This window comes from Anomalospiza imberbis, chromosome 2, assembly GCF_031753505.1.
Source record: "Anomalospiza imberbis isolate Cuckoo-Finch-1a 21T00152 chromosome 2, ASM3175350v1, whole genome shotgun sequence".
Taxonomy (NCBI): Eukaryota; Metazoa; Chordata; class Aves; order Passeriformes; family Viduidae; genus Anomalospiza; species Anomalospiza imberbis.
This window is the reverse complement of record NC_089682.1, coordinates 8,858,317-8,875,230: the sequence shown is the minus strand read 5'-3', so window position 1 is coordinate 8,875,230 and position 16,914 is coordinate 8,858,317. Positions and strand designations below refer to the sequence as shown.

At 35.9% G+C, this 16,914-nt stretch overlaps 1 protein-coding gene across 8 annotated transcripts in view; it reads right to left on the bottom strand.

The window, feature by feature from the left end:
• Nucleotides 1–16,914, bottom strand: part of RPGR (retinitis pigmentosa GTPase regulator) — a 54,538-nt gene that overhangs the window by 13,749 nt on the left and 23,875 nt on the right. For 7 of the 8 annotated variants that reach the window (XM_068179760.1, XM_068179767.1, XM_068179761.1 and 4 more), the window contains 7 exons: nucleotides 12,637–12,792; nucleotides 11,998–12,122; nucleotides 10,621–10,800; nucleotides 9,564–9,729; nucleotides 8,266–8,372; nucleotides 6,486–6,551; nucleotides 2,846–5,474 (listed from right to left, as the gene is read on the bottom strand). In XM_068179760.1, the coding sequence (XP_068035861.1) occupies nucleotides 3,069–5,474; nucleotides 6,486–6,551; nucleotides 8,266–8,372; nucleotides 9,564–9,729; nucleotides 10,621–10,800; nucleotides 11,998–12,122; nucleotides 12,637–12,792 (3,206 nt within the window). In that variant the 3' untranslated portion in view covers nucleotides 2,846–3,068. Of the gene's footprint in view, nucleotides 1–2,845; nucleotides 5,475–6,485; nucleotides 6,552–8,265; nucleotides 8,373–9,563; nucleotides 9,730–10,620; nucleotides 10,801–11,997; nucleotides 12,123–12,636; nucleotides 12,793–16,914 lie in introns of those variants that run through there. The other variant, XM_068179768.1, reaches the window with a different exon arrangement.

Here is a 16,914-nt window from a genome sequence, read left to right as displayed (position 1 = left end):
GCCAGTGGTAGAAAAAAGATGGACAGATCTTTGGTCTGGGCAATTGCCTGTTTTTTTCTCTCTCTAACGCAGGATTTCTTTTCTCTATTCAAAACTAATTCAGGACTATTTCTGACATGTTTCTTCAGTACTGCATGTAAATCTCTCTGTTTGCCATAATAAATACCAGGGATAATACTGAATTTTCACAAAACCACAAGTAGCAAACTTTATAAACCAGAATGAGTCAAACCAAATAAAATTCCATTCGTTATGCTAATGGAGTTCCAAATTCCCCTCAAAGCCCAGAAATGCTGGAACAGAGCACAATTTATGTAACAAGTCTGTGGAAAACCCTTAGAAGTGCTGGAGTAAAGCTCTGCTTTTCCCCCACCACAGGAATGATCCACAAAACTACATAAAATCAGTTCTCAAATCAATGAATTTTCATCCAGACAAAACAAAGAAGAGGAGATGCCCATAAGCTGGCTTCCTTCACTCTCTTGGAAAGCTTTCTGCTATCAGCATATGTTAAGAGAGAAACAACAAATAGTCCTCATGTTCCTATGAATTTACATTAAATGCTGCAACCAAACAGTAAATGAAGGGCCATTCCTATGTGGAATTGGAAACCACTTGCTTTAAAATGCTCTCTTTTCTCTCTCTCTCTCTCTCTCTCTCTCTAGGAAATATTTTTCACTAGAAATAACAGTGTTGTTTCGTTTTTCACAGCCCAGTTTTCTTCCAGCGATGAACTCCAGAACCACAAAGAAGTAGATGTCATATTCAAGAAACCCAGTTTTAGGCCTATAAAAATACTTTTCAATACTACTCTAAATTTAATCACAGTAACATCCTAATCTTTCCTAAGAAAGATAAAATAACATATCACAGCTCCACTTAGGGAGGGAGTGTTTTCAGAGGAGTTCAGTGATAGCACAGCACACTGGCAAAATATCTGATGACTCCATTGATAGAGACAGCTGATTTCTTGGGAAAGGCATTTAACTGCTAAAATATTCTCTAACAGAATATGAGGATACTTACCCTGCTCCAAAGACACATGCTGAAGTCAAGACAATGTGTTCCAGAGAATTCCAAAGTTTGAAACAAATTTCACAGGGACAAAATAAAGCCCTGAGGTAACTTTTTGCTGTAGTCAGGCACAGAATGTGACTGAAGTGACCTTACCTTCAAATGCAGCATATGGAAGGGGTGAGTGAGGCAGGAAGGTTAGACCTAGCCTAGGATTTCCTGGCAAACTACTGATCTACTACAGGCTTTATAGAAAATAAATTCTGGAGACATCGTGCCAAAGATTGTTTAATGCCAGCATCTTACAAAACAATATTAAAATGTTTCATAATCTCAACATAAGTATTGATTCCATTCACATTTTTATTGAATGACATTTACTCATTTTGATTCCTTTCTTCTTCTCTCCTCATTTTCAAGTAGGGCTTAAACAACTATTTTTCTACAGAATGTCAATACTGAGATCTGTTTGCAAACATTTCCCAGACCAACCACTGGCATAATATTCAATTATATGATGATTAATATCATCAAAACAATGATGAGTCCCTCCCTCTTTACTTACCAGTTCAGTGCCAAATGGTTGAAAGAGTGATGCATTATCTTACAAAAATAATTTGCAAGATTCGTTTGTATATTTTAATGAAATTCTAAAATTATTAACTTTGTCTTTTCAAAAAAAAAATCAGACTTTCTTACCACTTTCTTTACTATTCCATCTGGCTTGTTGGTTTACCTCTTTTTGGAGATTACAGATAGGGTTTTTTAAAACCATAAATCTTCTCCAATGAGAAGAAGCTTTGGCTCTGATCCTGGAAACATATATGTGTTTCACACAGCAACAACATATATTCCCCCTCCTGGAGTACCTCAGAGTTAGAGGACTAATGTGACGTAGTCTTTTGTAGGCAGATATAGAGTCTTTTGTGTATTGCACAGTATAAACAAATATAATAAAACAAATTCAAACAAATAAAAATGTTTTACAGGTGTATATTTCAAATTCTTAGTACTATCCTATCACCAAGTGTGATATTCTAAAAATTATCCCTGAACTCTAAGGTAATCCAGGCCAGATTCTGAGATCTGTGTGTGTCTTTTTGCACAGAATTGTGTGCTGACACCAAAATAAGAAGTCAGCCTTAAGGCCCTTGGAAAGTCCCAGGCCATCACTTTTCCAGGCCTGCATTTCTATTTACCTCCCATCTGCTGACCCACGTAGATTTAGCAACTTGTCCTTTCTTTAATTTAGGTGCTTGAACATTTTACCAATGTATGAACAGAATAAAAGTAGGGGGAATAGATTATGGAGTGATGTGGAAGAGGTTTTACAGCAACTTCTGTGAGCCAGAGAGAAGAGGATTCATGTTTACCCCTGAAAGAATTTCCTACCAAGGTCATTGACATAGAAACCAAGAAAGAAAGAAAGATAAATAAGAGAAACCTGCAACTGTCTGTTCCAATAAACACTTGTCTCTCGCGACCAATGAGTAAAGTGTAAACCTATGAGTTTTGTAAGAATGTATAAAAAGCATGCTGCATGCTATAATAAAAACAGGTTTGAAGCCTTCTGAAAATGGAGTGTGTTGCTTTGTACTGTCTCAATTATGACAGAGTGATACCAAAATTTTAAAATAGTTACCTTTGCTAATTTACTCTTTTCATGTAAGGCACATTATCAAGTAAATTGCTCTGCAACTAAAATTGGTGTGTTGCTGATTCAAAGGCAAAGATTACACTGTTACAATGTAAAATTGATTTGTCAGCATGACATTACACTTTGTTTAAGAGGCAAACACAGTTTACCTCCACAGTAATTCATTTTTTATATATCATGCATGATAAACATGATTGTGAAAATGATTGTATCAATAAAGTATGATTTCTCTCATAAAAATATCCTAAATCTAAACATTTTATTCAGTCTTTTTCAAAAAATTGGCACTTAAATTATATGCATAATAGTATGCTTTGATTCCATGAGAAGTTTCTTTCAAGTAATAAAATCAATCTGTTTCCTGAATAGGCTTAAAATGCATCTGCATGAGTCTATGCTACTTCAGTGTTAAATAATGAGGTAGCACATTGTTCCAAAATTGTTCTGGATTATGTAAACCATTTGCTACATGACGTTTGGATTTCATGTTTTGTTTAGAGCTGTTTGGTAAAGCAGTACTTTCTGTCTTTTCTGGCTTCCGGGGTTTGCTTTTCTTTTCTGGAAGTTTACTACTATAATTTTTCCTTTTATCTTTTGCTTTTTCCTCTTCTTCTTCCTCCTCGTCTTCTTCTCCCTCATCCTCTTCTTCCTCGTCTACTAAATCTCCTTTCTCCTCATCTCCTTCTTCTCCCTCTTCCTCTTCACCTTCTCCTCCCTCTCCCTCTTCCCCTTCTTCCTCCTCGCCCTCTTCTCCCTTTTCTTCTTCCCCCTCTTCTTCTTCCTCCTCACCCTCTTCCCCTTTTTCTTCTTCCCCCTCTTCCTCTTCTTCTTCCTCTTCACCCTCTTCCTCTTCTTTCTCTTCCTCCTCCCCTTCTCCTTCATCTTCTTCTCCTTCTTCCTGTTCTCCCTCTTCCCCCTCCTCTACCTCTTCTTCTTCCTCTCCTGTTTCCTCATCTCCCCCTTCTTCCACTCCTTCTTCTTCCTCCTCATCTTCCTCTTCTTCTTCCACTCCCTCTTTTCCCTCATCTGCTCTGACACTCTCTTCTTCCTCCCCTACTCCCTCAACTTCTTCCTCTCCTTCTCCCTCTTCATCTTCCCCTTTCTCTTCATTTTCCCCCTCCTCTTCTTCCTTTTCATCTTCTTCCCCCTCATCCCCTTCTGCTTCTGCCTCTGTTCCTTCCTCTTTCTCATCTTCTCTTTCCTCTTCCACTTCATCCTCCCCATCTTTTCCTTCTTCCACTCCATCCTCACCCACTTCCTTAGCTTTTGTATTTGCATCTTCCTCATCCTGCTCTTCTTCAGATACCTCTTCTTCCCTCCCTGCCAATGATTCTCCCAACTCCTCCTCTTCACCCTCTTTGTCTTTTTCATTCTCCCTTTCTTTTTCCTCTTCATCTTCCTTTTCATCTTCTCCTTCCTCTTCTGCATCTACCTCTTTTTCTTCCCCTTCCTCTGTATCTTCCCCTCCTTCCTCGCTCTCATTTCTTTCCTCACTTTTAACCTGCTTTTTTTCTTTTTCAGTGCCTTCCTCTTTCTCATACTTCTCCTCCATATCCTCCTTTTCTCCCTCACTCACCATTTCTACTTCCTCCATCAACCTGCCTTGCTCATCTCTTTGCTCTTTGCCATCTTGCTGGCTGACCTCCTCAGTCTCCTCTGCACCCTCATTCCCACTGTCTCTTTCAGCCTGTGATTCTTCTTTTTCATTTTCTTCCTCATTATCTTCTCCCTCTTCATCTTTTTCTACTGAAACTTCATCTCTGTCTTTTTTAACCTCACTCTCTTCTTCCTCCCCTTCACTGTCAACTGTTTCATCTAGTTTTTCTTTTTCACTTTCACCCTTTTCACTGCTTTCATTCTCCTGCCCCTGATCAGATTCCTCCTCATTCTTAATTTCTAATGGCCTGTCTTCATCAGGTTTCGCATCAGAGCTTGTTTCTTCCTCATTCAGGCTTTTTAAATCAGTCTGTTCTACACATTCTTTCTCATTGTTTGTAGCTTGCATCTCCTCAATCTCACTGTCTTTTTCTAAGTCCAGATGTGTCACTGTCCTCCTTGCCCTCTGGACAACTCTGTGTTCAGAGTAGGTCTCTTCTTTAAGTATGTATTTTTGGAGATCATTAGTAATTTCCTCAGTTGAAGATGATGACGAAGTTACAGATACTTGTTTCAAAAACTGATGCTTTTTTTTAATCTCCTTCTGGTCTGCACTACTTTCTTCTCCTGTGACATTTATTCTTTCACACTTGTCAGATTTTTCAACACCATCCTTTATTTCGTTTTGACTATCTGTTGTTTTTTGACTCCCTTGCTTTTTAACAGGACTGTATTCTTGTACAATTAATGAATCAGTCTGGGGCTGATCCCTGGGAGCAGAAGGAAGTACCTCTATTTTAAGGGATTGCTTAGATTTAACAGCCTTTGACTTTTTATCGGAAGAATTTATTTTTTCAGTGGGAAGATTATATGTTGCATCCTCTCTGAACAATTCAGGATTTTCCACACATTCTTTTTCCCTTTTCACTAATACGCTTTTGTCCTCAGTAATTTCTTCAGCACCACTTTTCAAAGTACTATCACTTTGTGCATGCTCAGATTTGCCTTTCTTAATATTTTTTCTGGCCACAGGCTTCCCTACAAAGGCACTACTCTTTTCTAAATCTTGTCCAGTTGACTCTGAAAGTGAAGACTGCTTCTGTAAAGAGCCAGACTCTAACTTTGAGCCCTCCTTTATGAAATCAGAACCCTTGTTTTTCAGCCCACCCTTACCATCTCTTTTCAGTTTCACATTTTTATTGTTCTTCTATTCCACATGAGAAGCAGAAAATTAAAAAGAAAGAAAAAAAGCATTAAAGACAAATGGCAGCGAAAGAAAAAGATTACAAAAGCATCTGAACAAGAAAAGAAACAATTGGTGAAAGGGGATTAAAAGACAGCATAAAAGGTAAAATATTTCACATGAAATGAATTTACAAGTGCACATATTAGAAGAATGTAACATCCTGGTAATGATCAGTGTAATGCTACACCTTTCTCACTATCCAAGGAAATGCAGTAAGAATTGTGCAGCCAGTGCCACATCCCATAAACCAGAACAGGGGCAATGCATGAGGCTATGCAAGAAGGAAATTAATACAGTTCTCTTACACCTTCCTCCTTAGGAAACCTTCTGATGTGCTCACTGTTATGCTCTTTCTAATAAGTTTGAAAATCTGTTGTCTTTCTGCTTTAAATTTTACACTTATTTAACAAATTATGGACTTAAAAATCTAAAATAAAATTTTAATGGAATATAACAAAGTGCTGAAAAGCTGGGATCACTTTAGGAGTGAAATAGAAAGTACTACAAAGTACTTTAATTTCATAATTAAGACCGGTATTATTGCTCCTTTAAATATACTTCAGGGTGAATATCTGTAAATAAAATCTTTATTTACACTGAGTCCCAAAATATTTTCTTAGCAACAAACCAGTAGAAATGTATGTTATCACATGAAGTTACAAGGTGTATATAATAGTCTTTTGCTTCTTAAATTGGTGAAATATTACACACTCATCTCAAACTGCACTGGATATGTGGAGTTCTAGATGCCTGCCCAAATTCTCTCTGCCTTCATGCAGCTTCTTAGAATTTTAGGCCATGGATATTCAGAAAATTAGCAAGAGGAGGTCTATAAAATTTGCCTGACTTTTTGAAAACTCAAAGCAAAATAATGGACAATACAAGAATTGCATTAATGGACTAGGACAATACAAGAATTGCAGATTTTTAAACATCAGTATCAACATACAAATATGTAATTAGTTACAGTACCTTCTGTTTTTGGAGTGGTGATAATTTTAAGGACCAGTCACCAGGATTCAACTTCATTGCATGTGTCTGCAAAAAATAAGATCTCTATTAAAAAATAAATATATTTAATACAGAAAGCAGCATCAAAGCCCAGTTTTACTAAACTGAGCTAGTTTATGAACATTTTAATATTATTGCACAGTCAGGGTGAGACAAACCTGTATGATCATTCAGCTCACCCATTTCCCTTCCACTCCATCATTTTCTGCTTATAAAGAGAGTGGAGAACAAATGTCAACACCTAAACTGTCTGTAGAGACTGAACACTACCCTGAACCTTCTTGGAGCCCCTGGGCATGTTTGAGATCCACCTTCCACTCACTGTGAGGTTACAAATAGAACCTTACTCCATTATCATCACAAACTACAACTCAACATCCAATTTGACACCACAGCCTTGAAAGAATGTCTTCAAAGAAACATTGCACAGCAGAATTTTTCCTTGGAATCTAATGCCTTTATCTCTTCCACATGAAGCAAGAAACCAAAAGTCAACATAGACTACTACTAGGTGAGAATATATAATGAAGTTTTTCTCATCCCTTCCCCCATATTCCAAATGACAATATAATAATAATGTCTGCTGTTGAATATTATCTGCTCATGATTTAACCACTATATTCTTTTTCAACACAGTGACCATGGACAGTTCTGGTTTCAGACTCCCAATAATTTGTATCATCAATATAACATTAAAGATCTTTCCTCATTTTGTCACATGTGTCAATAAGATGTAAGTTGCCACAGTCTAGAAAAATAGAAAAAAATCTATGCTGTAGCAGATTGTTTTCATTCAGGTCTAAGAAGAGCAACCATTTATATTGTATTTTGACAGGTTTGCCTGATAGGCTTTTTTTCAAAGTGATGCTTAAAATTCTTTTTAATGTTTTAAAATTGATTCAGGATAGGTATAAAACTGAAAAGGATAAGGAAGTCTAGCACATAAAGTGTGAAATATGTAAATAATGCTTCAGTAAATTAATGGAGGCCATGCTGTGCATGGAATCTGATCACATTTTTTTCTTGTAAATCAAAATGAAGTTTTATAATAAATAAATGGCATGCACAAACAGACTGTTAAATTACTAAATATTTTTAAATGCAAACAAATAATAATTACTTTAGATGTTCAATCCCTCCAGCATAACTGTGCTTGCATTAAGGCCAGGATATATCCTTTCTGCTGAGAAAACAATATGTTTCAGAAAGTTGTACAAGTGATAAGGTGAACATGTTTTTTAAATAAAAGAAATATGTAGGAACAAGCTGGGGGATCACCAAATAATCAAATGTCTGGATTTTGGTTTTCCCTTTAATATGTTCCACCTGTATCAAAAAAAAAAAAAAAAAAAAAAAAAAAAAAACCTTCTCAAAACAGGAAAAGATGCTCTTCTGCTTCATTTCCCACAATTCTCTGTTGGAAATCATCAAGAAAAGCAAGGTCAGAGATAGAGATCACCATGTGGCCTCCAGCATCCTTTTCTTTCTGACTTCCAGAGCTGAAGTGTGTTACTTCAACTGCTTCATATCACAATACTACTTTGAAAATTAAAACATATTTTAGTATGGGGTAATGATGATACAAAATGCATGCTCATTTAACAGTGTGTCAGTACTTCTCATATTCACATAGGATGTTCTGGTAGTCAGGAATTCTGCATTAGAACCTGAAATACAATTCAGCTTGTCTCCCCCTGCAAAAAAATTACTGAATTACAGATCCATTATTGGAATATATTACCATATTTAGGATGTCAGTTGTGTCTCCAAGGTTTCTGTCAATATTTTCATTATCTGAATCTTGTTCTGAAGAGACTTCACTAGGTTTATCTTTTTGATGATTATTTTCTACAAGGTAAAATAGGGGCAAATAAACAAATGTCATAGGAACAAACACTGTATAGCAAACAGTACACCCCAAACTTATAAAATGAGATTATTCCTATTTTACTAACATAGAACTGAAGTCCTCAGATTCTTCATTCCCCCAGCCCAAGACACAGCAAAACCACTTCCATCTCCTTTCTTCGCTAACAACAGAGGTAGCTCAGCAATCTGGTCTCAGTGCACTGTAGATCTCTGACCATTTCTGCAGGCTTTCAAAGCCTAAATAATACATGGGACAAAGATTATTTTGGGTAATCTCTTTAATAATAGTGTAACAATTAGACCAAAGTAGCTGCAGTTTTGTTATCTCCCTTGCTCCTTATCTGTGTAATGGATGGAGAGACAGTGAGTTTCATGCCGCATTATAAAAATGTCCCTACATCATTAAGCTCATCAGGTCTATGACCACTTTGCACAGCACAAAACCTGAGGTTTTAGGTCTAAAAAGACTCTAAAGGAAATTCAAATTTCACTGCATTGCTTTCCTGTAACCAGAAATGCTAATGGACATGATGGCAGGCTTAAAAATAATCATATTCATTCTATGAATGAATTACTTTCAAATTAGATTTGGCTGTCCAGTAAATCTGAGCTAACAATTACACACAGAAGCTCTGCATTCTGCACTCTTCAGCACTGTTCTTTCTAGGAAATCACACAGGCCCAGGATTCCAGACAAGTCCAGAACTGCTCTAGAGAATCTGTGCCAAAGTCCAGAGCTGTGTTATGGTTATCCAGACTTTTCCATCAGCATTATTTTCCATAATATTATAAATCATTATTATCTTAGATAACAAAGAGTGAAGAGTACTTCTCTGCATTTCCAAGTGAAGAAGAAAGATCCCGTAAGAATTAGTAGACCTCTTTTTATGTTTTCTTATGCAAGTTCCTTGTAGGCTTATCTATGTCCTTAAGACTGTTCCTAATTTTTTTCTTCCTGTAATTTCACTCAAGCCTCCTCTTAATCTTTAAACTTGTTTTGCAAACATGAACAGTGTGAGGCAATTTTTTGTCTGCATTTCTCAGCTTTCATGCCTGTATGCTGCCAGACCATCCTAAGACTGAACCTGAACCTCTGCACATTTATTCATGAGTGATGAGAGTCAAACCATTCTTATTAGAAAACAACAGCAAGATGTGGGGACACTTCACCTCTATCATGGTCTCCATCCCTCCCAGATACAGCTTTAGGATGACTTGTTGCAGAAAACCAGAATGGGCTGGTGTTGCTTGTCACAGGCAATGAAGATTTGAAGAAGCCTTCCCCCATTGCAGGCAGAGTTTGTGCCATTCGAGCAAACTGCTCTGGTGACCTTTCCTTTAGAAGATCGAAAAACAATAAATTGAGAAAAAGGGTAGAAGAATAAAATGTAAGCAATCTCTCATACTTATTGTGGTATTTGCTGTTAGCTTGGGATGCAGTGTTGTAACTTAATATGCAGAAACAGATATCTTTAAAAATGTTAATTATTTATAGTCCTAGAAAGTGGGCAGGTACATAGTGGGATTTTTAATATCATCCCTATGCAATGATTTCAAGCAATCCTAAAATATAAACAAAGGAGAAAAAGAACTATTTTCTTTTTATCTAAAATAAAAAAACCTAAACTCTCAGATAACATCAAGGCATTTAATCCACAACATTAATACATTTTTATAGAATAAATACAGGTTTTGGTAGAGTTAGTTCTTAGACAGGTACGTGAAATGATTCAATTCATTGTGCTGTTTAAGGAAATCACATGGAATGTGTAGTGGAGACAAAAGAGCAGAAAGTAATATTTTAAGTAGCTGCATCTAATATTCTCCTTTGATATTTTATAAATTATGAAATTATTTAATATATTCAAGGATTCAGAGGGAACAGCAAAAGAGTCAGGTTCTAGCTATTTTTTAAAAACTATTTCTAAGGTAGCTTAAAAAGTGCAAAGGAGCAGGTTCTACATGTTAGAACAAAAAAATTACAAACCAAATTTGAATCTCTTTCACAGAAATAATTAAGCAAAATCTGACTAATACCTACTGTTTTTTTCTCCTGCATCAGTTTTTGGGACCAGGGTAAATGACTGTTTTTCATATTATACATTAAAATTAAACCCTTAGTTTAAGAAGATATATTTTATCGCTTGGCATATGCTGTGATTTTAGCTTTAAAAGTGATTTTAATTCCTGAAAGAAGCATGACAACTCTAAATATCTCTGAGCTTACCCTCTCTCGACGTCGCATTCGTGCTGCTGATAACCGTAAAGTGTTTGCCAGCACAAAGTCCCCCCTTGTTTGAGAGGTAGCAGCAGTCAAACGAGGCTCATATAAATCTTCCAAGGGTATATCAGATCCTTTAGGTCTTGGAGCAGCAAAAACCAGCATGTGACAACCCCCACAAGCAACCTACAGCTCAAAAAAAGGCCTGATTACTTCATTTGCAAGTATCAAGGATGCACTTTTCTTGCAATCATCTCTAGGGACTTAGATGATATGAAAGAAATGTAGTAGAAGTAAGACACAGCAAATGGCTTCTAATTTAGTTCCCAATTACACCAGCAAGATAATAGTACTTAATTACATTTATTAATGATTAGTGATCTATGTTCACTTCTTCTTAGTTAAATACAATGTATTTGTACTGAACAGAACAAAAGACAGGACTATCAAATCTTTTATACAAAAGATAGCAAAGATATTTCCACAGATTTTCAAGAGACTTGAGCTATTTATTTTGATACAAGTCACTTGAGAACAATACTGATAGTTTCAAACCTAATTGTTTTATCACAAAATCAACAAAATGTAAAATAAAATCAACACCCTCCAGTAGACACAATATTTTTACATAAACATAAGAGGTTTCACTTTTTAAAAAGGCTTAAAACACTCAACTGCTTCCAATAAAACTTCCTTCACCTCTAATTCCAGTAAACAAACAGAAGAGATCAATAGACTTTTGTTGCAAATTTTGTTCAATCCTGAGTCATGTTAATATTTTTGATGCTGACAATTCTCTGACATTTCTTCCAGTCCTCAAGAAGCATATGAAAAAACATCCCTTACACAAATCTCAAAAGAAAAGACTATTCTTGCTTTCTTGTCTGGTTTGGATTTAAAAAACCCAACACCTCACATTTTCTTGAGGTTTAAAAATATCCTACTGTACAAAAATTGTCAAAATTGAAAAGATTAGTTTCTGGTGTTTACAGAAAAGATATAATTTTCCCCATACTTCCAACCATCCAAGAGTAATAAATAATTCAGTTTATAAGCTGCCACAGCTCTGGAGACCAAAACACCATAGCACGAGAGTACTGAATAAAACCCTAAAGAGCAATCTGTGTGTGTGGCCCAAGTCAAAGACATTCTAAATTAAATGAACACTGTTTGGTTTGACCCAACTTCCTGAAAAAATTCACTTCCATGTCAAACCACGACAGCTAGGCATATATAATATCCTCTTTCCCTCAGTTGGTGTTGTCCGCTAATTAAATGTTATAGAAAGAAATAATTCTATAATGATATTTAGCTCTCATTAATGATGTGTTTCATAAAAACATAAATATTACAATGTCTGAGAGGAATGAACAAAGGTTTTACCAAAAGGACTGTGAACTTCAAGAAATTGTAACACAGAGTGGGATCAAACAGATTTGTAAAACTCTCTTCGCCAAATCCTAACTTGCCATGTCGTCCATCTCCAAAAGTAAACATGAGGCCATTCTCTGCATATGGGAATAAAAAGGATATTAAAACAAAGATTCAACACACAACCAGGACAGAGCCATTAAAAAGTAACAGGCTATGAAAGTAAGAAATATTTCCCTTCCAAAAACAAAATCTGAACAATTATTTTTAGATCTTCAACAGACTAATATTGTTAAAAATACACACATTTTCAGACAAAGTACTGTCTGAGATGTTGGTCTAGACAATTTGTAAAAAAAAAAACACCACAACAAAATAAAAGATTTAAACTATACAGAAAAACAATGGCTTCTAAACAAGAATATTTGTTAGCAAGGCATAATTAGGAGGTTATAATTCCCCAGGAGATGCAGAGTTATGCATAGCATGGCTGTGAGTCAGAAATTCCTGTTGAATTCACCTTTCTTACTGGCTCAATTCACACTTAGAAACAGTAATGGGTATGTCTGCTACTGCTCATTGTATAAGGAAAGCTTTTACAGCATAATAGAGAGTTGCTAGAAGTGGTTCTAGAATTTTGCACTCCCATACCTGCTATCACAGCAGTGTGATTTTCCCCACATGCAATGTCACATATTTTATGCCTCTTCAAGCGTTTCACAGGCTTCGGTACTGAACTTTCAAAGACAAAAGTTCCATGTCCCAGCTGCCCATATTGTCCAAGTCCAAAAGTATAAACATCTGTCTCTGAAATTATACAGGCAAAGTTAACAACAAATATGCTAATATGTATATTTATTTATATGATAATGATAACCAACGTTCTATTCACCAAATGGAAGGCTACTGACATGAACATCATGAAAAACTACTTAATCAATTAAAAATGTGCCAACTAATCCATTACATTTATCAATTATTAATTTACAACAAAATAAGAAAAACAGGAATTGAAGCATTGAAGTATACGCAGAGAATTTTAAATGGTTTTATGTGTGATACATTTTCTAACACGAATGCAAAATAAGCCACTGATCATATGTACACAAAGCAAAGTTTAAAAAATGTATGGGAATTTACATACTGCAATCAATTCAAGACTACAATGTTTATACATTTATATGCATTTTCACAATAGCCTCATCTTAATTACTCATTAGCTCCATGAACACTAAATGACCCTAAATTTAATAGACAAGACCTCATAATTTGTATGGAAGAAGAGATTGGAACAGTGACAGAATAGGTTTCAGTATTCTGTTCAGCTGCCAAATCAGCCCTGCAATAAATACAGAGAACACTATAACTGTGTTATCTTGTGACAGAATAATCATCTTTCCACATTTATATTTTGTCTGTTTAATGGACTGTGTGTGCCAGGAAAAAGAATGAGAGCTTCTCCAAAGCAATAAAGATTCTCGGTGCATCCATCCCTGGCACCCCATCACAACAGGGGAAGATTGTGAAGCTTGGAAATCTTGATGAGGTCATGCTTGAATGGAGAAGTTTTTTGGGAAAAAAGGAGAAGCTCTTCTAGAATTTTGTTTCCTGCCCCTTTTTCTTTTGCATGTAGGCAACAAAGGAAAAGTGAGAGAAATTCTACTTAAAGTACTTGAAAAATTATTATGAAAAAGAGAGAAAGATTATGAATTGACAAAAAATATTCCATGTTAACTTAAAAGAACTTTCCAATTTCAAAGGAACTGTGATGAAATAGTAACACTACATATGGAAATGTTCTTTCTAGGAAAGTCTTTTCCTTTCTGTTCCTTACAAATTGTTCCGTAATAAGATGTCATGAATTCACACCATAAAAAAAAAAAGCCCAAAGGTCTCACATTTTTTATAAATTGTAGATGAAAATTACTGAGCAAACCTGGGTTTTTTTACTATATGTAATGGTAAAGCTCCCTCTGCTGGAAATTTTAGTGCAAGAAAGTAAAACCTTCTCGGGAGCTTCACAAAGTAAATGTAGTAAGAATTTTCCTGTAATATTTAGAGTTCCTGCATAAGAATCAAAAAACCACACCTGAAAGACAGGAGCTTTCTCTAAGCAAGCAAAAGTCTCATCTTTATTTTAGTAAACTGCTTTCTCAGGATGGCTGATTCAAAAAATTCGGTTTAGAAGTACTGCATTTCTTTTAACAATTCTTTGGAAACTGGCAGATATTTTAACTCCATGGCTTTATCTGATTAACATAATTACTTTGAATTAACTACATTTTTTTTCTTTAATCCTAGTATGAAACATGCAAAGTCTTCTGCATTTGTGTTGAGAGGGAGATGTTCTCAAATGTTAATTTTAAAAGTGCAGGGAATTTTTTCTTTCCTGTGTTTCCACTGAAAATGAGGAAAAAGGCCAATCCCAAGCCAGGTTAGAGTGCCTTGATATGATGAATAATTTCTTCTGCTGCCCTTATAGACCAGTGGCACCTAAATGTTGCTCCTCCTAAATTTGCTTCTTAGTGAATTATCAGGGTAGAGGAAGAAAAAAAACCTTGCACCTTTCTTAAATGATTCACCACCCTGGTGCAGAAGTGAGGTCACACCTCACTAATAACCCCCTTTAGTAGAAATGAGGTATTTCCTCCCTTCTGTCTTTACAAATGTGTGGAAAGAGAAGTGTATGGAAAAGCAGCCTCACACACTTGATAAAATGACAGGGGTGAATTTCATCACTCTGAACACAGCAGCAGCCCATGAGAGGGCCCTTGAAGGATAAAGAGAGTTTCAGAGTTTGCACAGGAGACAATGGCTTTGCTGTTCCAAGTGATCTCCAGTACTTGAGTGCTGGAAGAGCTGCTTCTATACATCCTATTTCCCTCTTTGGAAGAACATGGATATTTCCCTGTAGCTGTTTTATCTTCCACCTTTGCAGGCATCCTTTGTGACCATTTGCACTATCAATAAAACAGTTCTAGGTAAAAAGCTATATAGCTTTCATACTATTTTTTTAAAAGATGCCATTTGCTGACAGAACTGTGTGAGCTCAGAGAATGTTTTTCAGAACCATGCATTCCCTGCTATGTGTCTAAGGCTACAGATGAAGTTAAAAATCCTCAGAACTAAAAAGGAAGCAGACAGGTAAGCTTATATCATAGCCACATAGAATGGTTTGGGTTGGAACAGACCTTAAAGATGATCTGGTTCCAACCTCTTGCAATGGGCAGGGATAATTTCAACTAGACCAAATTGCTCCCATCCAGCCTGGCTTTGAACACAGCCAGGGATGGGACACCCACAACTTCTCTGGGCAACCTGGGCCAGGGCCTCAACACTCTCACAGTAAAGAATTTATTCCTAATATCCAATCTAAACCTACTCTCTGTCAGTTTGAAGCCATTCCCCCTTGTCCTGTCACTTCAGGCTCTTGTAAATAGTCCCTCTACATTATTTCTTGTGGTCTCTGTTCAAGTATTGGAAGACTGCCATTAGATCAGCCCAGAACCTTCTCTTTTCCAGGCAGAACAATCCCAATTCTCTCAGCCTTTCCTCATAGGCGAGGTGCTGCATCCCTCTAATCATCCTGGTGGCCTGTCCACATAAATTAATTTCCTTTAATATTACCATTATTATTACTACTATAACTACTATGCCAATGAACTATTCACTCTCACAACAGCTTTACTTTTAAACAGCTTATGCTGAAAAATGTTACTGTAAGAAATCAACTGTCAACACAACGTTCAGTATTCAGAATTAGTAACTGGATATGCAGATTTCAGTATAAATAGTATACAGAGTTAAGAACAGCTTGAAAAATCTAATAATCCTATATGGTCTGAATTGTGAGTTCTGACAGGAAAAGGTAGAGTTTTTACACCCTTTTTGTCCTCTTTCAGGAGGGTGTCTTGGCTTTCTTTTCTTTTTATAAGACCTTGAGACAGAAGATGAAAAATCCAACATTTTACATACTAATGCACTAATGTTCTTATGTCAAACATTCTATTCTCAAAGGTCTGCTTCACTTTCTCCTTTGAAGACCTATCTTTGCTTTCCTTCCTTTCAGAGAATGAAAGGAAGTAATATATCCTTCTATAGAAAAAATTATTCCCAGAGGATCTGGCCTCATCTGAAAAAAACTGCAAGATATTAAGGTCACTCCATATAATCCGTTTCCTCTTTTCCAGTTTCTAGATTCAGATTCATTATTTTTCTACCTTTTAAAACACCTTATTGAAAAAAGCACACAAATCGAGATTGCTGTTTTCCCATATTTAATTTGAAAGTGATGACACCAACAGCTTTCATTTGCAGCAGGAAGTACCTCCAAACATTGGGGGTAGTCAGTGCAATTTTTTTTGAGTCTCTGAGAGAATGAATCTGGGATGAGGACAGGATTTTCTCAGACTGGCTGACTGACTGCCATGAAATGAAAAGCTTTGTGCTCTCGAGATTTTGCACTACAGAATTTTTAAATGCAATTCTGTTTATTGTCTAGAACAATTGCAAATATTAAAGGCAGAGGTAACAACAGAGCTTGTAAAGATGATGGTTTCCATTACCACACTCAACACTTCTAAAACCAATCTTTTAAAAATTGGGCTTTTTCCTAAATTATTGCTCTCAACAATTTAATTCTTGTTCTCCGGGAAAAATAATTGAGTTTCTCATTTTAGAATTTCAGAGGAAAAAAACCCAAATAATTATTTAAATATATATTTTCTACCTTTTACTCTGTTTGTAGAGATTCGAAGTAGTACCTTGATTTAATAACCCAGATAAGAGTGGTTCTCACCACACAAAATTGCCAATAGACTAGATAACAGTCATAAAAAAGAAATCATATGAAGTGCTTTGGAATAGACTAATTACACATGAGAGTCGGGAAGAAACTTGCCTTATACTCTGTAAGATAACTGAATTATG